Source organism: Pecten maximus, chromosome 7, assembly GCF_902652985.1.
Source record: "Pecten maximus chromosome 7, xPecMax1.1, whole genome shotgun sequence".
NCBI lineage: Eukaryota > Metazoa > Mollusca > Bivalvia > Pectinida > Pectinidae > Pecten > Pecten maximus.
Window position 1 is genome coordinate 1611887 of NC_047021.1, and position 25462 is coordinate 1637348.

Below are 25462 nucleotides of genomic sequence, written 5' to 3' on the forward strand. Positions count from 1 at the left end.
TACTATAGTCCAGTCTCCCCACTGATAGACCCAGAATAGTCGTGTTACTATAGCCCAGTCTCCTCACTGATAGACCCAGAATAGTCGTGTTACTATAGCCCAGTCTCCTCACTGATAGACCCAGAATAGTCGTGTTACTATATACCAGTCTCCCCACTGATAGACCCAGAATGTTCGTGTTACTATAGTCCAGTCTCCCGACTGATAGACCCAGAATAGTCGGGTTACTATAGTCCAGTCTCCTCACTGATAGACCCAGAATAGTCGTGTTACTATAGCCCAGTCTCCCCACTGATAGACCCAGAATAGTCGTGTTACTATAGTCCAGTCTCCTCACTGATAGACCCAGAATAGTCGTGTTACTATAGTCCAGTCTCCCCACTGATAGACCCAGAATAGTCGTGTTACTATAGTCCAGTCTCCCCACTGATAGACCCAGAATAGTCGTGTTACTATAGCCCAGTCTCCTCACTGATAGACCCAGAATAGTCGGGTTACTATAGTCCAGTCTCCTCACTGATAGACCCAGAATAGTCGTGTTACTATAGTCCAGTCTCCCCACTGATAGACCCGGAATAGTCGGGTTACTATAGTCCAGTCTCCTCACTGATAGACCCAGAATAGTCGTGTTACTATAGTCCAGTCTCCCCGACTGATAGACCCAGCATAGTCGTGTTACTATAGTCCAGTCTCCTCACTGATAGACCCGGAATAGTCGGGTTACTATAGTCCAGTCTCCCCACTGATAGACCCGGAATAGTCGGGTTACTATAGTCCAGTCTGCTCACTGATAGACCCAGAATAGTCGTGTTACTATAGTCCAGTCTCCCCGACTGATAGACCCAGAATAGTCGTGTTACTATAGTCCAGTCTCCCCACTGATAGACCCGGAATAGTCGGGTTACTATAGTCCAGTCTCCTCACTGATAGACCCAGAATAGTCGTGTTACTATAGTCCAGTCTCCCCGACTGATAGACCCAGAATAGTCGTGTTACTATAGTCCAGTCTCCTCACTGATAGACCCGGAATAGTCGGGTTACTATAGTCCAGTCTCCCCACTGATAGACCCGGAATAGTCGGGTTACTATAGTCCAGTCTGCTCACTGATAGACCCAGAATAGTCGTGTTACTATAGTCCAGTCTCCCCGACTGATAGACCCAGCATAGTCGTGTTACTATAGTCCAGTCTCCTCACTGATAGACCCGGAATAGTCGGGTTACTATAGTCCAGTCTCCCCACTGATAGACCCGGAATAGTCGGGTTACTATAGTCCAGTCTGCTCACTGATAGACCCAGAATAGTCGTGTTACTATAGTCCAGTCTCCCCGACTGATAGACCCAGAATAGTCGTGTTACTATAGTCCAGTCTCCCCGACTGATAGACCCAGAATAGTCGTGTTACTATAGTCCAGTCTCCCTGGTTGATAGACCTTGAATGTTCGTGTATAGTCACAGGTGGAGCTTTAAACTTTATTTGTATTACTTCTTTGTATTTGCCATTCGAAAATGGTATTGAATAAAACACTATACAAGTCAACAAGATTAAACATGTCTTTTTAAACTACCAAGTTATCTTTTATGGAGCGCATAAAGCAATGTAGATCACCCTGGTATAAGGCACAGTGTTACATAATTAATTCTCACTCGATAATTGGTTCATCGTTAAGATCCGGTTTTAGTACATTTATGTCTTAATGTATGCATATTTTACCTTTTTAATTTAAATAAGAGTTAAAACTAAATCGTTATGGATTTTTTTTTACCGAAGAAACAAATAATTCAAACAACTCTCTATGTTTCACTCAACCAGGTTTGTTACATAACTTTAATTGTAGAGAAGCGGCTCATACGGCAGATAGCCTTTACAGGTATGGGCGCCACAGTGACACTTCTTGGTGGATGGTGGGGGCTTTATACTGTCGGAATTAGTAGTGGAACTGGCATGTCCATAGTCAAAGGTGAGTTCTGTAAGAGAAGGAATGTCCTTGGTGGCAAACAAACAGAGCTTGGGCACCATCGAGTTAACCCTGACAGGTACCATCGTTAAATTAGGACAACACGAATGGTTAATATACCGTCCAATATTCCCACGACATGTGGGATCCACGTGTGTTACCATGACACCCGTCCCGTGGTGCTCCTTAACAACTATGATATAGTTCATATCACTCTCGGTCTGTCGCTTTGTTCTCTGTTTGGCCTCTTCAAACGATATAATTTCACCGGCATATTCACAAACAAACATTCCTTGGTAGATGTTGTCTAATGTTCGCAAACCAAGTCCTTTTGTTTCAGAATGGAATACCTCCATTTTAATAGATATCCCTTTCTGAATCAGCCTGTTTTGACAGTCGGATGGACATTTACACCGAATATTGCATTCCAATATGGGCACCATGTTTTTACCGTCAATGAGTGACGGAATAATTTTCCCGTTTTCATAAATCCTGCCATATCTGACGATACATGGACACATTTCAAGACAAATGTTGTTGTCACACTGACAGCCGAGGATTTGGGTTTCGAATTCGTCCATGTCACAACCGGGACCGGGGATGTTTGTCTTTACATACTGAAATATACAAAATATCAACATTAAAACCAGACTAGAAAAACAGGGACAGGACTCCTGACCCAGCTGTGTGGACAGCATATTGATATCTACCATCAAATTCTTTGTTTGTCATGACGTCATTTCTACCATCAAATTCTGTGTTTGTCATGACGTCATTTCTACCATCAAATTCTGTGTTTGTCATGACGTCATTTCTACCATCAAATTCTGCGCTTGTCATGACGTCATTTCTACCATCAAATTCTGTGTTTGTCATGACGTCAATGTCTGTACATGATGACATCATATCTACCATCAAATTCTGTGTTTGTCATGACGTCATTTCTACCATCAAATTCTGTTTGTCATGACGTCAATGTTAAGGTAAGTCATTGTCAAATAAAAGGAGCAATATTCAATTTTGAAATGAATTTTAATGAATTTCAAGATAAGATCCGAAATTAAATGTCAGTTTTTTTGGTTTTTTTTTCTGTTTTTTTTTGTTTTTGTTTTTGCTTTTGTTTTGTTTGTTTGTTTTCGTATTTTTATTTGAAATAGAGTTTCCAGCAGAATCAATAGAAAACCTCACAAACCATCTGCACATTTACATTAAAACTTTGATTATCGGTAACATAAGCTATTATTTGATGTTAATGAAGAAATGAAGGACATGTAATGACACAATAGAATGTTCACCTATACATGTATACCGTGTAGACCTATATACGGCGTAGACCTATCTACCGTGTAGACCTATCTACCGTGTAGACCTATATACCGTGTAGACCTATATACCGTGTAGACCTATCTACCGTGTAGACCTATATACCGTGTAGACCTATCTACGGTGTAGACCTATATACCGTGTAGACCTATATACCGTGTAGACCTATATACGGTGTAGACCTATCTACGGTGTAGACCTATATACCGTGTAGACCTATATACGGTGTAGACCTATCTACCGTGTAGACCTATATACCGTGTAGACCTATATACCGTGTAGACCTATATACGGTGTAGACCTATCTACCGTGTAGACCTATATACCGTGTATACCTATATACCGTGTAGACCTATCTACCGTGTAGACCTATATGCGGCGTAGACCTGTCTACCGTGTAGACCTATCTACCGTATAGACCTATCTACCGTGTAGACCTATATACGGCGTAGACCTATCTATCGCCACAGTTACTGTAATTACTTTACAGGGATGCTAAACCACACGACCATTGATTGCCAGAGTCAATCAACGAGGCTTATATGTTCTAACTAATTGTAAGGAATTACTGGAAAGTTCCAACCATAATGACATGGATTGAGGGTTTCCACTGTCTATTGAAATGTCGGCGGGGGTGGTGAGGCACCTCGATCTATAGATTGTTGGTCCAGGGCTGAGATGGGAGTTCATGTAAACAGCTGCTTTTTACTGGAGATGTAACATTAAATACCGGAGTAACGATGGCTATTAATGAATAGAAAGGTCGACATGACGCTCTTCCTAGAATTGATGTCTACTCTTGGGGGAAATCGAAAGTTTATTGATGCAAAGCCAGATAACAGACAAAAAGAACTTATCCTTCTCAAATACCTGGAGATATCCCCCATGTTTGATATGAATTATTTACGAAAATATTCAAGAGAGAAAGTTATCAGGCATCATGATCAGGTTATCATTTCAGAACTGTTTCACTAAATCCAAAACTGGAACATTTCCCCGAGATCACATACATATAGTCTTCAAGTTACATACGTATGTAGGACGAGGAGACATTCAATGTAACTTACGTCTACACTACAGCTAGTGTGTTATAGGCCAATAATAAGTAAAAGGTACCAGATAAATCCATTTATGTGCCAAGTGAAAAGTTAACAGTACAATTTACCCGATAAAACCCTTCACTAGCTTAGTGAAAAGTTGACAGTACAATTTACCCAATAAAATCTTTTACTAGTTAAGTGAAAAGTTGACAGTACAATTTACCCGATAAAACCCTTTACTAGTCAAGTGAAAAGTTGACAGTACAATTTACCAGATAAAACTATTTACTACTTAAGTGAAAAGTTGCAAGTAAAATTTATGCGATACATCCATTTACGCGACAAGTGAAAAGTTGCCAGTAACATTTACCCAATAACAACCCGTTACTAGCTAAGTGAAACGTTACCAGTAACATTTACCCAATAACAACCCGTTACTAGCTAAGTGAAACGTTACCAGTAACATTTACCCAATAACAACCCGTTACTAGCCAAGTGAAACGTTACCAGTAACATTTACCAAATAACAACCCGTTACTAGCCAAGTGAAACGTTACCAGTAACATTTACCCAATAACAACCCGTTACTAGCTAAGTGAAACGTTACCAGTAACATTTACCCAATAACAACCCGTTACTAGCGAAGTGAAACGTTACCAGTAACATTTACCCAATAACAACCCGTTACTAGCTGAGTGAAACGTTACCAGTAACATTTACCCAATAACAACCCGTTACTAGCTGAGTGAAACGTTACCAGTAACATTTACCCAATAACAACCCGTTACTAGCTAAGTGAAACGTTACCTATGCAAAACAAATAGCCTAATAATAGTTAGAAAATAGGTAATTGTAAAGTGAATATTGAGCAAAATTCTGTTCCTTTTCCAGTAGCAGTAGGGGCATAGCAATCCTCGTCAACAACACATTCCAATTTAACATACTTAAGGAAGTTAAGGGCTCTTGTGGTAACTTTCTAATACTTGAAATTAAATTAGCAAGCCAGAATATAATTTTAGCAGCTATATATGGCCCAAATGAAGACAATCCATCTTTTTTTGAAAATATACAACAAAAACTTGAAACTTTTGATAATAACTCTATAATTATATGTGGGGATTGGAACGTTCCTCAAAACTATAATCTAGACACTAAAAACTATAAAAATAAAAATAATACAAAAAGTAAAGTAATGATTTCTAATATGATGTCAACATTGGACATTTTAGATATATGGAGAGAAACTTATCCCGATACAAGACGATATACATGGCGGGGTCCACATAACAAACAGGCACGTCTGGATTATTTTCTAATTTCATCGGATTTAGTTCCATATGTTTCAAACACAGATATCGGAGTTAGTTATATATCTGATCATACACCTGTTTCTATTACACTTAAATTTATTGAACAGCAAAGAGGACATGGTCCCTGGAAATTTAACAATACTTTACTTCGGGATGCTAATTATGTACAACAAGTAAAAGACTGTATTGCAGAAACATTAAACCAGTATAGATTACCTGAAGATGAACAAAATACTCCTGTATATTCTATTGACGATCAACTTTTATGGGAAACAATTAAGTTAATGGTAAGAGGTATAACTATAAAATATTGCTCACATCTTAAGAGAATGAAAAACCAGACAGAGAAAAAATTGGAAGAAAAGTTAAATAGGTTATATTTAAATGAAGGGCAAAGTGACTTTAGCTCAGAGATAGAAAACGCAGAACTGGAACTTAAGAATATTAGGGAGGAAAAAATCAAAGGGATGATTTTAAGGTCAAAGGCAAAATGGAAAGTAGAAGGGGAAAAGAGTTCAAAATATTTCTGTAACTTAGAAAAACGTGATTACATAGATCAGCTTATACCTAGACTAGTAACATATGACAATAAGATGATTACAGATATTAAAGATATTTTAACTGAACAGACTAATTTTTATGGAAAGTTATACAGCAGTCGAGAAGTAAATATTGGAGATTCTCACATAGACTTAGTTTTTAATGAAGAAAATCCATAAAATAAAAAACTAACTATAGACCAGGTTAACAAGATGGAAGGGCTATTAAGTAGATTGGAATGTTTAGATTCATTAAAAAAGATGGGAAATTCTAAATCACCAGGTCTAGATGGTTTTACAGTTGAATTTTATAAATTTTTCTTTAATGATATACAGGAACCACTTATAAATTCTTTAAATAAAGCTTTAGACGTAGGTCAACTTTCTGTTTCTCAGCGACAAGGTATAATTAACTGTATTCCAAAAGAAGGAAAGTCAAAACTATATTTAAAAAAATGGCGACCAATATCTCTTTTAAATGTGGACTATAAAATTGCAGCAGCAAGCATTGCAAATAGAATAAAACCAGTTTTACAAGATTTAATCACTGACACTCAAAAAGGATTTATTAAAGGTAGACATATAGGTGAATGTACAAGAATTATTCTTGATCTTATCGAAAAAACTAATGAAAAAGATATTCCGGGTCTGCTTATTTTATTAGATTTCGAAAAAGCTTTCGACTCTTTAGAATGGGAATTTATACAAAAAGCTTTAACTTTTCAAGGATTTGGCCCAAACATTAGAAAGTGGATCCAAACTTTTTATAAGAATATTTCAAGTTGTATCTATAATAACGGTAACATTTCATCTTTTTTTGATATCAAAAGAGGAGTTCGACAAGGGGACCCTCTTTCCCCATATCTATTTATCTTATCTGTGGAATTACTTAGCAGTTCTTTAAAATTTAACCCTGATTTAAAGGGCTAAACATTGATCACTCGGAGTATCTATTAAGTCAATATGCAGATGATTCGACACTTTGTCTAAAGGATGATGAACAATCTCTAGAACAAACTTTTATAACTTTAGATATGTTTGCTGAATGTTCAGGTTTAAGCATAAATTTAGAAAAAACCCATGCTATTTGGCTAGGGGCAAAACGGGGTTGTGGGGAAGAATACTTGCAAGAAAGGAATTTATTTTGGAATCACAGTGGAAAATTTAAGTTACTTGGTATCTCATATGATCTGAGCAAAGAAGATGTCACTATACAAAACTTTGAAGAAAAATTTGAATCGGTAAGAAAACTATTAAATGACTGGTCGTTCAGAAATCTTAGTTACATAGGGAAAGTTACAGTCATCAAAACGCTAGCGCTGCCTATATTTACCCATATTTTTACAGTACTTCCAGACCCGTCTGAAATGTTCTTTAACAACTTACAAAATCTATTTTTTAACTTTTTATGGTCAGGAAAAATTGATAAAATAAAAAGAAATGTAATAATAAACTCTCACGAGAATGGAGGACTTAAGCTTACTCATGTGAAATCATACTGCCAAGCTTTAAAAATGTCATGGATAAAGAAAATACTTGACCCAAATAATAACTCACCATGGAAAAATTTAATCTCTGATAAACTTAAAAAATATGGGGGTGAAGCAATTTGGTACATGAATAGTAAGGGTCTAAACAATATAGCAGATCACTTCAATCATTTCTGGTGTAATATAATTAAGATATGGGGGCTTCGATAGAACGTGCTCTCCCCCCCCCCCCCCCAGGCAATATATATCAAGATCTTCCAAAAAAATCTATGCAAAAATGGCAAGAAAAAATGGGATCAGATATAACAGTTGACAATTGAAAGATGTACTTTAAACTACCCTTCAACATAACGGATGATACAACATTACAAGCTTTTCAATTTAAGTTGTTACATAGAATACTCTATACAAATTCCAGACTAATGAGAATGAACATTACAGAAACAGAACTTTGTAATTTTTGTACAGTAAATAGGGAAACACTGACTCATTTATTATGGGATTGTCCACATACACGTGTATTATGGTCATTCTTAAGAGAAGAGTTCATATCTAATTGTAATATAGATTTTCCAAAGTCAAGTGTCTCATTTATTTGCGGAATTGATGATACTCCAGAAAATGAAAGTGTAAATTTGTGTATCATTATCATAAAGAAATATATTTATTCTTGTAGAAACAAACATACAACACCAACAGTTGATGGGGCCCGCTCTGCAATATCATACTATAAATTAATTGAAAACCAAAGTATCATGTCTTATTCCCGTGCAAAAGCTGATCGAGTAATAGCCAAGTGGGATGTTATCAGCAGAGCACTGAACATTGATTAACTTGATATAAACATAATACAGTCTATTTCTTTTGTAGTTGAATTTGAATATGTATTTTATTTAACATCAATATTTTTCTTAACAAGATTTGATTACAACCAAAATCTGTAAGGTTACATAGCAATAACAACGCAAAGAGACTTATACATGATATTTAACAACTGTAATAGGAGTGATGATAGAATGAATGAGTATGTGAGATGATTGGTAGTACAATGTGATTCCATGTCATGTATAAAATATGATACATATACTTACATGCGAACATTCAAAAATAAAATATGATAAAAAAAAAAAAAAAATGTACCCTCAAATCTAAAAAAAAAAAAAAAAAAAAAAAAGTGAATATTGAAACCACTATAAGAGGAAGTTTTGCACCGTTCTGCTAGCATTACAATATACAAATTAAACAAAAATTGCAAATCAACTGTATTGAAATGTAAACTTGTTTCATCGGGAGAGGGGTGAAATGTCACTGGTAATGAAAGGAACGGTCGTGGGATTGAAGTCGTCATCGTTAACATAAATTAAGTTTTGATATGCTCAATAATTTTAATCTGTAGCTAGGTAAATTGTAAGATATGGTGCGGCCAAGAACAGTCTGCCTTTGCAATGTCCAGTTCTATAAAGTTATCATAAAGGGCACATTAACAGTATTTCAAGATTTGCAATCTTTCGTTTTCATTTTGTCAATGTATTTCAACCAACTTACACTCTTAATTATACAATGCGGACTGAGTAAAAGCTTAGCTCAATAGAAATTGAGAGTTTCGGAAATAATCCTCACTACATATAAATGCCATCGGTTATGGAGTTTCTTAAACGATGATGAATATCCTTGTTGTTTTTGCTAAAGATAGTTTAACCGTAGTCAATCTGTCTACAGACTATATTACCTGATCAGCGCACAGATAAAATCTGGTTCCACAGACGTCGAATATTAAAGTACTGTTGAATATTTTTACTCAACATCGAATTATATCATCACAACTTTAAGAACTTTTCAAAAACCGAAAGCCTCATTTTGAGGATTACATAACCTGGATTAGACCCAGATTTAGTAACCACCGCAATAGGAGATATCAAGGTATGAAATAATTTCAGTTGTAATTCAACTGGAAAATTAGTACTTCTTTTTATTTCTATAAAACGAAAAAAACGACTCTAGTACTTGTTCTGGTAGCTTTTACCTTGCCTTACATACTGTATCCAAGGTAACTGATATTTTGTGTACAATACGTATCTGGCTGGTCCCATAAATCATGATAAATCAAAAAGTTTTTGTCGTCCCACAGAAAAGTGAACCTGACTGATGTAGTACAATGGCTATGATTTCATATTCCCACATCTAACCCATTCCATATATTTCATATCCCCACATCCAACCCATTCCATATATTTCATATCCCCACATCAAACTCATTCCATAGATTTCATATTCCCACATCTAACGCATTCCTCGGATTTCATATTCTAACATCTAACCCATTCCACGGATTTCATATTCTAACATCTAACGCATTCCTCGGATTTCATATTCCCACATCTAACCCATTCCATATATTTCATATCCCCATATCTAACCCATTCCATAGATTTCATATCCCCACATCTAACCCATTCCATAGATTTAATATTCTAACATCTAACTCATTCCATAGATTTAATATTCTAACATCTAACTCATTCCATAGATTTAATATTCTAACATCTTACTCATTCCATAGATTTCATATTCCCACATCTAACTCATTCCATAGATTTAATATTCTAACATCTAACTCATTCCATAGATTTCATATTCCCACATCTAACTCATTCCATAGATTTAATATTCCCACATCTAACTCATTCCACAGATTTCATATTCCCACATCTAACTCATTCCACAGATTTCATATTCCCACATCTAACCCTTTCCACAGATTTCATATTCCCACATCTAACTCATTCCATAGATTTAATATTCTAACATCTAACTCATTCCATAGATTTCATATTCCCACATCTAACTCATTCCATAGATTTAATATTCTAACATCTAACTCATTCCATAGATTTAATATTCTAACATCTAACTCATTCCATAGATTTCATATTCTAACATCTAACTCATTCCATAGATTTAATATTCTAACATCTAACTCATTCCTATGATTTCATATTCCCACATCTAACTCATTCCATAGATTTAATATTCTAACATCTAACTCATTCCATAGATTTCATATTCCCACATCTAACTCATTCCATAGATTTAATATTCTAACATCTAACTCATTCCATAGATTTCATATTCCCACATCTAACTCATTCCATAGATTTAATATCCCCACATCTAACTCATTCCATAGATTTCATATTCCCACATCTAACTCATTCCATAGATTTCACATTCTAACATCTAACTCATTCCACCGATTTCATATTCCCACATCTAACCCATTCCATAGATTTCATATCCCCACATCTAACCCATTCCATAGATTTCATATTTCCAACATCTAACTCATTCCATAGATTTCATATTTCCACATCTAACTCATTCCATAGATTTAATATTCTAACATCTAACTCATTCCATAGATTTAATATTCTAACATCTTACTCATTCCATAGATTTCATATTCCCACATCTAACTCATTCCATAGATTTAATATTCTAACATCTAACTCATTCCATAGATTTCATATTCCCACATCTAACTCATTCCATAGATTTAATATTCTAACATCTAACTCATTCCATAGATTTCATATTCCCACATCTAACTCATTCCATAGATTTAATATTCTAACATCTAACTCATTCCATAGATTTCATATTCCCACATCTAACTCATTCCATAGATTTAATATTCTAACATCTAACTCATTCCATAGATTTCATATTTCCAACATCTAACCCATTCCACAGATATCAACCTACCAGAAACCAAAGTAATCCTAGGCTACACGCTATCTGTAATACGGAAATGGATATTGAATGGACTTCCGCTTTGACGTTAATCAACAGTAAAGGTCACGCCCACAGCCGAATGCTGGATTCACTAGATTATTTCGTGTCGCAGACGAGGCTTGCGTTTTGTTTTGTTTTTTTTTTGTTTTTTTTTTGTTTTGTTTTTTAGAGACATTCCAGAGTCTTTAAAAAGTGGTATATGGTACGTGCTTAACGCTTAGCACTCTGGGAATTGGACGACTGGTTCGCCTATTGTCAGTATAATGTTACAGGGTAGAATTGGACGACTGGTTGGCCTATTGTCAGTATAATGTTACCGGGTATAATTGGACGACTGGTTGGCCTATTGTCAGTATAATGTTACCGGGTATAATTGGACGACTGGTTCGCCCGTTGTCAGTATAATGTGACCGGGTGGAGTGTGACGACTGGTTCGCCTATTGTCAGTAAAATGTGACCGGGTAGAATTGGACGACTGGTTCGCCTATTGTCAGTATAATGTTACCGGGTAGAATTGGACGACTGGTTCGCCTATTGTCAGTATAATGTTACCGGGTAGAATTGGACGACTGGTTCGCCTATTGTCAGTATAATGTTACCGGGTAGAATTGGACGACTGGTTCGCCTATTGTCAGTATAATGTAACAGGGTAGAATTGGACGACTGGTTCGCCTATTGTCAGTATAATGTTACCGAGTGGAGTGGGACGACTGGTCCGCCTATTGTCAGTATAATGTTACCGGGTAGAATTGGACGACTGGTTCGCCTATTGTCGGTATAATGTTACCGAGTGGAGTGGGACGACTGGTTCGCCTATTGTCAGTATAACGTTACCGGGTAGAATTGGACGTCAGGTTCGCCTATTGTCAGTATAATGTTACCGGGTAGAATTGGACGACAGGTTCGCCTATTGTCAGTTTAACGTTACCGGGTAGAATTGGACGTCAGGTTCGCCTATTGTCGATATAATGTGTCCAGGTAGAATTGGACGTCAGGTTCGCCTATTGTCAGTATAATGTTACAGGGTAGAATTGGACGACAGGTTCGCCTATTGTCAGTTTAACGTTACCGGGTAGAATTGGACGTCAGGTTCGCCTATTGTCAGTATAATGTGTCCGGGTAGAATTGGACGACTGGTTGGCCTATTGTCAGTTTAATGTGTCCGGGTAGAATTGGACGACTGGTTCGCCTATTGTCAGTATAATGTTACCGAGTGGAGTGGGACGACTGGTTCGCCTATTGTCGGTATAATGTTACCGAGTGGAGTGGGACGACTGGTTCGCCTATTGTCAGTATAATGTGTCCGGGTGGAGTGGGACGACTGGTTCGCCTATTGTCGGTATAATGTTACCAAATGGAGTGGGACGACTGGTTCGCCTATTGTCAGTATAATGTGTCCGGGTGGAGTGGGACGTCAGGTTCGCCTATTGTCGGTATAATGTTACCGGGACGACTGGTTCGCCTATTGTCGGTATAATGTTACAGGGTAGAATTGGACGTCAGGTTCGCCTATTGTCAGTATAATGTGACCGGGTGGAGTGGGACGACTGGTTCGCCTATTGTCAGTATAATGTTACATGGTAGAATTGGACGACTGGTTCGCCTATTGTCAGTATAATGTGTCCGGGTAGAATTGGACGACTGGTTCGCCTATTGTCGGTATAATGTTACCGGGTAGAATTGGACGGCTGGTTCGCCTATTGTCAGTATAATGTTACCGGGTAGAATTGGACGACTGGTTCGCCTATTGTCAGTATAATGTTACCGGGTGGAGTGGGACGACTGGTTCGCCTATTGTCAGTATAATGTTACCGGGTGGAGTGGGACGACTGGTTCGCCTATTGTCAGTATAATGTTACCGGGTAGAATTGGACGACTGGTTCGCCTATTGTCAGTATAATGTTACCGGGTATAATTGGACGACTGGTTCGCCTATTGTCAGTATAATGTTACCGGATGGAGTGGGACGACTGGTTCGCCTATTGTCAGTATAATGTTACCGGGTAGAATTGGACGACTGGTTCGCCTATTGTCAGTATAATGTTACCGAGTGGAGTGGGACGACTGGTTCGCCTATTGTCAGTATAATGTTACCGAGTGGAGTGGGACGACTGGTTCGCCTATTGTCGGTATAATGTTACAGGGTGGAGTGGGACGACTGGTTCGCCTATTGTCAGTATAATGTTACCGGGTAGAATTGGAAGACTGGTTCGCCTATTGTCGGTATAATGTTACCGGGTAGAATTGGACGACTGGTTCGCCTATTGTCAGTATAATGTCACCGGGTAGAATTGGACGACTGGTTCGCCCGTTGTCAGTATAATGTGACCGGGTGGAGTGGGACGACTGGTTCGCCTATTGTCAGTATAATGTTACCGAGCGGAGTGGGACGACTGGTTCGCCTATTGTCAGTATAATGTTACCGAGCGGAGTGGGACGACTGGTCCGCCTATTGTCAGTATAATGTTACAGGGTAGAATTGGACGACTGGTTCGCCTATTGTCAGTATAATGTTACCGAGTGCAGTGGGACGACTGGTTCGCCTATTGTCAGTATAATGTTACCGGGTAGAATTGGACGACTGGTTCGCCTATTGTCAGTATAATGTTACTGGGTAGAATTGGACGACTGGTTCGCCTATTGTCAGTATAATGTTACCGAGTGCAGTGGGACGACTGGTTCGCCTATTGTCAGTATAATGTTACCGGGTAGAATTGGACGACTGGTTCGCCTATTGTCGGTATAATGTTACCGGGTAGAATTGGACGACTGGTTCGCCTATTGTCAGTATAATGTTACCGGGTAGAATTGGACGACTGGTTCGCCTATTGTCGGTATAATGTTACCGGGACGACTGGTTCGCCTATTGTCGGTATAATGTTACAGGGTAGAATTGGACGTCAGGTTCGCCTATTGTCAGTATAATGTGACCGGGTGGAGTGGGACGACTGGTTCGCCTATTGTCAGTATAATGTTACATGGTAGAATTGGACGACTGGTTCGCCTATTGTCAGTATAATGTGTCCGGGTAGAATTGGACGACTGGTTCGCCTATTGTCGGTATAATGTTACCGGGTAGAATTGGACGGCTGGTTCGCCTATTGTCAGTATAATGTTACCGGGTAGAATTGGACGACTGGTTCGCCTATTGTCAGTATAATGTTACCGGGTGGAGTGGGACGACTGGTTCGCCTATTGTCAGTATAATGTTACCGGGTGGAGTGGGACGACTGGTTCGCCTATTGTCAGTATAATGTTACCGGGTATAATTGGACGACTGGTTCGCCTATTGTCAGTATAATGTTACCGGGTGGAGTGGGACGACTGGTTCGCCTATTGTCAGTATAATGTTACCGGGTAGAATTGGACGACTGGTTCGCCTATTGTCAGTATAATGTTACCGAGTGGAGTGGGACGACTGGTTCGCCTATTGTCAGTATAATGTTACCGAGTGGAGTGGGACGACTGGTTCGGCTATTGTCGGTATAATGTTACAGGGTGGAGTGGGACGACTGGTTCGCCTATTGTCAGTATAATGTTACCGGGTAGAATTGGAAGACTGGTTCGCCTATTGTCGGTATAATGTTACCGGGTAGAATTGGACGACTGGTTCGCCTATTGTCAGTATAATGTCACCGGGTAGAATTGGACGACTGGTTCGCCCGTTGTCAGTATAATGTGACCGGGTGGAGTGGGACGACTGGTTCGCCTATTGTCAGTATAATGTTACCGAGCGGAGTGGGACGACTGGTTCGCCTATTGTCAGTATAATGTTACCGAGCGGAGTGGGACGACTGGTCCGCCTATTGTCAGTATAATGTTACAGGGTAGAATTGGACGACTGGTTCGCCTATTGTCAGTATAATGTTACCGAGTGCAGTGGGACGACTGGTTCGCCTATTGTCAGTATAATGTTACCGGGTAGAATTGGACGACTGGTTCGCCTATTGTCAGTATAATGTTACTGGGTAGAATTGGACGACTGGTTCGCCTATTGTCAGTATAATGTTACCGGGTAGAATCGGACGACTGGTTCGCCTATTGTCAGTATAATGTGACCGGGTGGAGTGGGACGACTGGTTCGCCTATTGTCAGTATAATGTTACCGGGTAGGATTGGACGACTGGTTCGCCTATTGTCAGTATAATGTTACCGGGTAGAATTGGACGACTGGTTCGCCTATTGTCAGTATAATGTTACCGGGTAAAATTGGACGACTGGTTCGCCTATTGTCGGTATAATGTTACAGGGTAGAATTGGACGACTGGTTCGCCTATTGTCAGTATAATGTTACCGGGTATAATTGGAAGACTGGTTCGCCTATTGTCAGTATAATGTGTCCGGGTAGAATTGGACGACTGGTTGGCCTATTGTCAGTATAATGTTACCGAGTGGAGTGGGACGACTGGTTCGCCTATTGTCAGTATAATGTTACGGGGTAGAATTGGACGACTGGTTCGCCTATTGTCAGTATAATGTTACCGAGTGGAGTGGGACGACTGGTTCGCCTATTGTCAGTATAATGTTACCGGGTAGAATTGGACGACTGGTCCGCCTATTGTCAGTATAATGTTACCGGGTAGAATTGGACGACTGGTTGGCCTATTGTCAGTATAATGTTACCGAGTGGAGTGGGACGACTGGTTCGCCTATTGTCAGTATAATGTTACCGAGTGGAGTGAGACGACTGGTTCGCCTATTGTCAGTATAATGTTACCGGGTGGAGTGGGACGACTGGTTCGCCTATTGTCAGTATAATGTTACCGGGTAGAATTGGACGACTGGTTCGCCTATTGTCAGTATAATGTTACCGAGTGGAGTGGGACGACTGGTTCGCCTATTGTCTGTATGATGTGACCGGGTGGAGTGGGACGACTGGTTCGCCTATTGTCAGTATAATGTCACTACCGGGTAAAATTGGACGACTGGTTCGCCTATTGTCAGTATAATGTTACAGGGTAGAATTGGACGTCAGGTTCGCTTATTGTCAGTATAATGTTACCGGGTAGGATTGGACGACTGGTTCGCCTATTGTCAGTATAATGTTACCGGGACGACTGGTTCGCCTATTGTCAGTATAATGTGACCGGGTAGAATTGGACGACTGGTTCGCCTATTGTCGGTATAATGTTACCGGGTAGAATTGGACGACTGGTTCGCCTATTGTCAGTATAACGTTACCGGGTGGAGTGGGACGACTGGTTCGCCTATTGTCGGTATAATGTTACCGGGTAGAATTGGACGTCAGGTTCGCCTATTGTCAGTATAATGTTACCGGGACGACTGGTTCGCCTATTGTCAGTATAATGTGACCGGGTGGAGTGGGACGACTGGTTCGCCTATTGTCAGTATAATGTTACCGGGTAGAATTGGACGACTGGTTCGCCTATTGTCGGTATAATGTTACAGGGTGGAGTGGGACGACTTGTTCGCCTATTGTCAGTATAATGTTACCGAGTGGAGTGGGACGACTGGTTCGCCTATTGTCAGTATAATGTCACTACCGGGTAGAATTGGACGACTGGTTCGCCTATTGTCAGTATAATGTTACCGGGTAGAATTGGACGACTGGTTCGCCTATTGTCAGTATAATGTTACCGGGTAGAATTGGACGACTGGTTCGCCTATTGTCAGTATAATGTTACCGAGTGGAGTGGGACGACTGGTTCGCCTATTGTCAGTATAATGTTACCGAGTGGAGTGGGACGACTGGTTCGCTTATTGTCAGTATAATGTTACCGGGTAGAATTGGACGACTGGTTCGCCTATTGTCAGTATAATGTGTCCAGGTAGAATTGGACGACTGGTTCGCCTATTGTCAGTATAATGTGTCCAGGTACAATTGGACGACTGGTTCGCCTATTGTCAGTATAATGTTACCGGGTAGAATTGGACGACTGGTTCGCCTATTGTCAGTATAATGTTACCGGGTAGAATTGGACGACTGGTTCGCCTATTGTCGGTATAATGTTACTGGGTAGAATTGGACGACTGGTTCGCCTATTGTCAGTATAATGTGACCGGGTGGAGTGGGACGACTGGTTCGCCTATTGTCGGTATAATGTTACAAGGTAGAATTGGACGACTGGTTCGCCTATTGTCGGTATAATGTTACAGGGTAGAATTGGACGACTGGTTCGCCTATTGTCGGTATAATGTTACCGGGTAGAATTGGACGACTGGTTCGCCTTTTGTCAGTATAACGTTACCGCGTAGAATTGGACGACTGGTTCGCCTATTGTCAGTATAATGTTACCGAGTGGAGTGGGACGACTGGTTCGCCTATTGTCAGTATAATGTTACCGAGTGGAGTGGGACGACTGGTTCGCCTATTGTCGGTATAATGTTACAGGGTGGAGTGGGACGACTGGTTCGCCTATTGTCAGTATAATGTTACCGGGTAGAATTGGAAGACTGGTTCGCCTATTGTCGGTATAATGTTACCGGGTAGAATTGGACGACTGGTTCGCCTATTGTCAGTATAATGTCACCGGGTAGAATTGGACGACTGGTTCGCCCGTTGTCAGTATAATGTGACCGGGTGGAGTGGGACGACTGGTTCGCCTATTGTCAGTATAATGTTACCGAGCGGAGTGGGACGACTGGTCCGCCTATTGTCAGTATAATGTTACAGGGTAGAATTGGACGACTGGTTCGCCTATTGTCAGTATAATGTTACCGAGTGCAGTGGGACGACTGGTTCGCCTATTGTCAGTATAATGTTACCGGGTAGAATTGGACGACTGGTTCGCCTATTGTCAGTATAATGTTACTGGGTAGAATTGGACGACTGGTTCGCCTATTGTCAGTATAATGTTACCGAGTGCAGTGGGACGACTGGTTCGCCTATTGTCAGTATAATGTTACCGGGTAGAATTGGACGACTGGTTCGCCTATTGTCGGTATAATGTTACCGGGTAGAATTGGACGACTGGTTCGCCTATTGTCAGTATAATGTTACCGGGTAGAATTGGACGACTGGTTCGCCTATTGTCGGTATAATGTTACCGGGACGACTGGTTCGCCTATTGTCGGTATAATGTTACAGGGTAGAATTGGACGTCAGGTTCGCCTATTGTCAGTATAATGTGACCGGGTGGAGTGGGACGACTGGTTCGCCTATTGTCAGTATAATGTTACATGGTAGAATTGGACGACTGGTTCGCCTATTGTCAGTATAATGTGTCCGGGTAGAATTGGACGACTGGTTCGCCTATTGTCGGTATAATGTTACCGGGTAGAATTGGACGGCTGGTTCGCCTATTGTCAGTATAATGTTACCGGGTAGAATTGGACGACTGGTTCGCCTATTGTCAGTATAATGTTACCGGGTGGAGTGGGACGACTGGTTCGCCTATCGTCAGTATAATGTTACCGGGTGGAGTGGGACGACTGGTTCGCCTATTGTCAGTATAATGTTACCGGGTATAATTGGACGACTGGTTCGCCTATTGTCAGTATAATGTTACCGGATGGAGTGGGACGACTGGTTCGCCTATTGTCAGTATAATGTTACCGGGTAGAATTGGACGACTGGTTCGCCTATTGTCAGTATAATGTTACCGAGTGGAGTGGGACGACTGGTTCGCCTATTGTCAGTATAATGTTACCGAGTGGAGTGGGACGACTGGTTCGGCTATTGTCGGTATAATGTTACAGGGTGGAGTGGGACGACTGGTTCGCCTATTGTCAGTATAATGTTACCGGGTAGAATTGGAAGACTGGTTCGCCTATTGTCGGTATAATGTTACCGGGTAGAATTGGACGACTGGTTCGCCTATTGTCAGTATAATGTCACCGGGTAGAATTGGACGACTGGTTCGCCCGTTGTCAGTATAATGTGACCGGGTGGAGTGGGACGACTGGTTCGCCTATTGTCAGTATAATGTTACCGAGCGGAGTGGGACGACTGGTTCGCCTATTGTCAGTATAATGTTACCGAGCGGAGTGGGACGACTGGTCCGCCTATTGTCAGTATAATGTTACAGGGTAGAATTGGACGACTGGTTCGCCTATTGTCAGTATAATGTTACCGAGTGCAGTGGGACGACTGGTTCGCCTATTGTCAGTATAATGTTACCGGGTAGAATTGGACGACTGGTTCGCCTATTGTCAGTATAATGTTACTGGGTAGAATTGGACGACTGGTTCGCCTATTGTCAGTATAATGTTACCGGGTAGAATCGGACGACTGGTTCGCCTATTGTCAGTATAATGTGACCGGGTGGAGTGGGACGACTGGTTGGCCTATTGTCAGTATAATGTCACCGGGTAGGATTGGACGACTGGTTCGCCTATTGTCAGTATAATGTTACCGGGTAGAATTGGACGACTGGTTCGCCTATTGTCAGTATAATGTTACCGAGTAAAATTGGACGACTGGTTCGCCTATTGTCGGTATAATGTTACAGGGTAAAATTGGACGACTGGTTCGCCTATTGTCAGTATAATGTTACCGGGTATAATTGGAAGACTGGTTCGCCTATTGTCAGTATAATGTGTCCGGGTAGAATTGGACGACTGGTTGGCCTATTGTCAGTATAATGTTACCGAGTGGAGTGGGACGACTGGTTCGCCTATTGTCAGTATAATGTTACGGGGTAGAATTGGACGACTGGTTCGCCTATTGTCAGTATAATGTTACCGAGTGGAGTGGGACGACTGGTTCGCCTATTGTCAGTATAATGTTACCGGGTAGAATTGGACGACTGGTTCGCCTATTGTCAGTATAATGTTACCGGGTAGAATTGGACGACTGGTTGGCCTATTGTCAGTATAATGTTACCGAGTGGAGTGGGACGACTGGTTCGCCTATTGTCAGTATAATGTTACCGAGTGGAGTGAGACGACTGGTTCGCCTATTGTCAGTATAATGTTACCGGGTGGAGTGGGACGACTGGTTCGCCTATTGTCAGTATAATGTTACCGGGTAGAATTGGACGACTGGTTCGCCTATTGTCAGTATAATGTTACCGAGTGGAGTGGGACGACTGGTTCGCCTATTGTCTGTATGATGTGACCGGGTGGAGTGGGACGACTGGTTCGCCTATTGTCAGTATAATGTCACTACCGGGTAAAATTGGACGACTGGTTCGCCTATTGTCAGTATAATGTTACAGGGTAGAATTGGACGTCAGGTTCGCTTATTGTCAGTATAATGTTACCGGGTAGGATTGGACGACTGGTTCGCCTATTGTCAGTATAATGTTACCGGGACGACTGGTTCGCCTATTGTCAGTATAATGTGACCGGGTAGAATTGGACGACTGGTTCGCCTATTGTCGGTATAATGTTACCGGGTAGAATTGGACGACTGGTTCGCCTATTGTCAGTATAACGTTACCGGGTGGAGTGGGACGACTGGTTCGCCTATTGTCGGTATAATGTTACCGGGTAGAATTGAACGTCAGGTTCGCCTATTGTCAGTATAATGTTACCGGGACGACTGGTTCGCCTATTGTCAGTATAATGTGACCGGGTGGAGTGGGACGACTGGTTCGCCTATTGTCAGTATAATGTTACCGGGTAGAATTGGACGACTGGTTCGCCTATTGTCGGTATAATGTTACAGGGTGGAGTGGGACGACTTGTTCGCCTATTGTCAGTATAATGTTACCGAGTGGAGTGGGACGACTGGTTCGCCTATTGTCAGTATAATGTCACTACCGGGTAGAATTGGACGACTGGTTCGCCTATTGTCAGTATAATGTTACCGGGTAGAATTGGACGACTGGTTCGCCTATTGTCAGTATAATGTTACCGGGTAGAATTGGACGACTGGTTCGCCTATTGTCAGTATAATGTTACCGAGTGGAGTGGGACGACTGGTTCGCCTATTGTCAGTATAATGTTACCGAGTGGAGTGGGACGACTGGTTCGCTTATTGTCAGTATAATGTTACCGGGTAGAATTGGACGACTGGTTCGCCTATTGTCAGTATAATGTGTCCAGGTAGAATTGGACGACTGGTTCGCCTATTGTCAGTATAATGTGTCCAGGTAGAATTGGACGACTGGTTCGCCTATTGTCAGTATAATGTTACCGGGTAGAATTGGACGACTGGTTCGCCTATTGTCAGTATAATGTTACCGGGTAGAATTGGACGACTGGTTCGCCTATTGTCGGTATAATGTTACTGGGTAGAATTGGACGACTGGTTCGCCTATTGTCAGTATAATGTGACCGGGTGGAGTGGGACGACTGGTTCGCCTATTGTCGGTATAATGTTACAAGGTAGAATTGGACGACTGGTTCGCCTATTGTCGGTATAATGTTACAGGGTAGAATTGGACGACTGGTTCGCCTATTGTCGGTATAATGTTACCGGGTAGAATTGGACGACTGGTTCGCCTTTTGTCAGTATAACGTTACCGCGTAGAATTGGACGAATGGTTGGCCCGTTGTCAGTATAATGTTACCGAGTGGAGTGGGACGACTGGTTCGCCTATTGTCAGTTTAATGTTACCGGGTAGAATTGGACGTCAGGTTCGCCTATTGTCAGTATAATGTTACCGGGTAGAATTGGACGTCAGGTTCGCCTATTGTCAGTATAATGTGACCGGGTGGAGTGGGACGACTGGTTCGCCTATTGTCGGTATAATGTTACCGAGTGGAGTGGGACGACTGGTTCGCCTATTGTCAGTATAATGTTACCGGGTAGAATTGGACGACTGGTCCGCCTATTGTCAGTATAATGTTACCGAGTGGAGTGGGACGACTGGTCCGCCTATTGTCAGTATAATGTGACCGGGTGGAGTGGGACGACTGGTTCGCCTATTGTCAGTATAATGTTACCGGGTAGAATTGGACGACTGGTTCGCCTATTGTCGTTATAATGTTACGGGTAGAATTGGACGACTGGTTCGCCTATTGTCAGTATAATGTTACCGGGTAGAATTGGACGACTGGTTCGCCTATTGTCAGTTTAATGTTACCGGGTAGAATTGGACGTCAGGTTCGCCTATTGTCAGTATAATGTTACCGGGTAGAATTGGACGACTGGTTCGCCTATTGTCAGTATAATGTTACCGAGTGGAGTGGGACGACTGGTTCGCCTATTGTCGGTATAATGTTACCGGGTAGAATTGGACGACTGGTTCGCCTATTGTCGGTATAATGTTACAGGGTGGAGTGGGACGACTGGTTCGCCTATTGTCGGTATAATGTTACCGGGTAGAATTGGACGACTGGTTCGCCTATTGTCAGTATAATGTTACCGAGTGGAGTGGGACGACTGGTTCGCCTATTGTCAGTATAATGTTACAGGGTGGAGTGGGACGACTGGTTCGCCTATTGTCAGTATAATGTTACAGGGTGGAGTGGGACGACTGGTTCGCCTATTGTCAGTATAATGTTACAGGGTGGAGTGGGACGACTGGTTCGCCTATTGTCAGTATAATGTTACAGGGTGGAGTGGGACGACTGGTTCGCCTATTGTCAGTATAATGTTACAGGGTGGAGTGGGACGACTGGTTCGCCTATTGTCAGTATAATGTTACCGAGTGGAGTGGGACGACTGGTTCGCCTATTGTCGGTATAATGTTACCGGGTAGAATTGGACGACTGGTTCGCCTATTGTCGGTATAATGTTACAGGGTGGAGTGGGACGACTGGTTCGCCTATTGTCAGTATAATGTTACCGAGTGGAGTGGGACGACTGGTTCGCCTATTGTCGGTATAATGTTACCGGGTAGAATTGGACGACTGGTTCGCCTATTGTCGGTATAATGTTACAGGGTGGAGTGGGACGACTGGTTCGCCTATTGTCAGTATAATGTTACCGGGACGACTGGTTCGCCTATTGTCAGTATAATGTTACCGATTAGAGTGGGACGACTGGTTCGCCTATTGTCAGTATAACGTTACCGGGTAGAATTGGACGACTGGTTCGCCTATTGTCAGTATAATGTTACCGGGTAGAATTGGACGACTGGTTCGCCTATTGTCAGTATAATGTTACCGGGTATAATTGGACGACTGGTTCGCCTATTGGCTATTTTAATGTTACCGGGTAGAATTGGAGGACTGGTTCGCCTATTGTCAGTATAATATGACTGGGTGGAGTGGGATGACTGGTTCGCCTATTGTCAGTATAATGTTACCGGGTAGAATTGGACGACTGGTTCGCCTATTGTCAGTATAATGTGACCGGGTGGAGTGGGACGACTGGTTCGCCTATTGTCGGTATAATGTTACCGGGTAGAATTGGACGACTGGTTCGCCTATTGTCAGTATAATGTTACCGGGACGACTGGTTCGCCCATGATAACCGATGTCCTGCTGAATGTCTTTGGCAGTGTGCTTTAGAGAAGTACAATGTAGCAATGATAAAGTCGACATCAGTTTCTCACTATCAGTAGGAGACAGACCGAAGAAGGTCGGTAAGGACCTTAGCTGCTCATGGGACGTTAAACAGTACAAAACCAGACATTTTCCGTTTATAATAGGGTATTCACAGAGTAAAAATGAGGGAATTTCCATTCATATCGAAACCATATGTTTTCCATAGCTGAACACATATTTTTCTCTATAACCATTTTATATGCACACATTTGAATAGAACACCAAACCAGCTGAAGGTTTAAACTAGGGATAAGCTGTTTACAATTTGCGGCCCATTTACCGGCATCAATAACATTTTTTTCTTGTTATCCAGAAATCGATAATGAGATAGTTCCCTTGATTGCAAACTCTTTAAACTTAATTGAAAGAAATCGATTCCTCAATATAAAAAAGAGTACAAGTGGGCCTGTACCACTCACCTGCTAATTTTACAAAATATTTTGCCTAGCTGAGACAAAAACTTGGTAATTGATTCGATTGTATCAAGGGAACGACACTTGTCACATTGATAAGATGTCTTTTTATATTTATTCCCTTTCTTTATATCAAGAATTCGATTTGTTTTTAACATCAAAAAAATGATTTTCTGATATTAAGAAAACAGGCATGATACATAAAAAAGGTCATCTTAATACTACCATTTACTGATACCATGCTGGGTATTATTTTGTTATAAAAAATAAAATTTTGGATTTATAGTAAATGAGCCTATTTTTTATATGAGCAAATGCATTAATTTTGTGGTATAAAATATAGAAGTCTTGACATTAAAACATCTTATTTGATAAAAAAAAAACCCATATAAATTATCCATTTTTATCACGGATTCGAATTTATATATATATATATTTTTTTTTTTATCAAAAAATCGAATTTTGTGAATAAATATAGTACCCCCATTGGAGAACTGGTTTCAAATCAGGTTCGTAAAGCAAGAGCCTGATATCGAATAATGAATACAAAACTGTATCATGCATGCGTAGCTGCTGTGTTCTTCAGGAATAGCCAGTGGCTTAATTAGAGACCGAATGTGGGGACAAACCGAAATGGACCAAGGCAAAGTAATCAAAATTTTCATTTTATGTCCCTGCTGTACATCAAACCACCTGTATTATGGGATTCAATCATATTTGATATCAACTTTATTTCGTTCATAATTTATTTAACTTTAAAACAACACATAGTAAGTACAGTACGAAAGGCTAGGATCCGGGAACAAGTTGTATTAAATAACTTATATAAATCCGGTAGACGGTTCAATCATATTTGAAATACATGTAGCAATGGGTTTCGGTCAGGAAACAGTATATCTCATTTCCATGTATATTGTTTTACAACGCTATATGTACTTAGTCTTTATTACTGATATTTTAATATACAATCACAACGATAACACAGCTTGTGGTAAAAATCTATGCGATCAAATCCGGATATCTCGATGAAATCCGGTGTATACACCCGATATTAGTTTTGACTTAAACCTACCTTGCTTGTCTTCAACTCCTGTATTAATGTTTCGTCTCTGCTATATATGGCCATCGATTCTAGACCTTCAGCCCAGTCGAGTGGATCTATTGTGTACATAGTCTTGACAGCATTAAATGTTCACCGTTACTTTATAACGACGGGAAGTTGTAAATAAGTTATAATAAATGAAGTGGTTTCCGAC

The 25462-nt window shown here is 40.9% G+C and overlaps 1 protein-coding gene across 1 annotated transcript; it reads right to left on the reverse strand.

Moving 5' to 3' along the window:
• Nucleotides 1–1422: 1422 nt before the first annotated feature.
• On the reverse strand, nt 1423–25462 carry LOC117330568 (histone-lysine N-methyltransferase SETMAR-like). The gene is made up of 2 exons (XM_033888979.1): nt 25279–25462; nt 1423–2574 (listed from the first exon to the last, which is right to left on the reverse strand). The coding sequence occupies exons 1-2, from the start codon at nt 25375–25377 to the stop codon at nt 1828–1830; spliced, it is 846 nt and encodes a 281-aa protein (XP_033744870.1). The 5' UTR covers nt 25378–25462; the 3' UTR covers nt 1423–1827.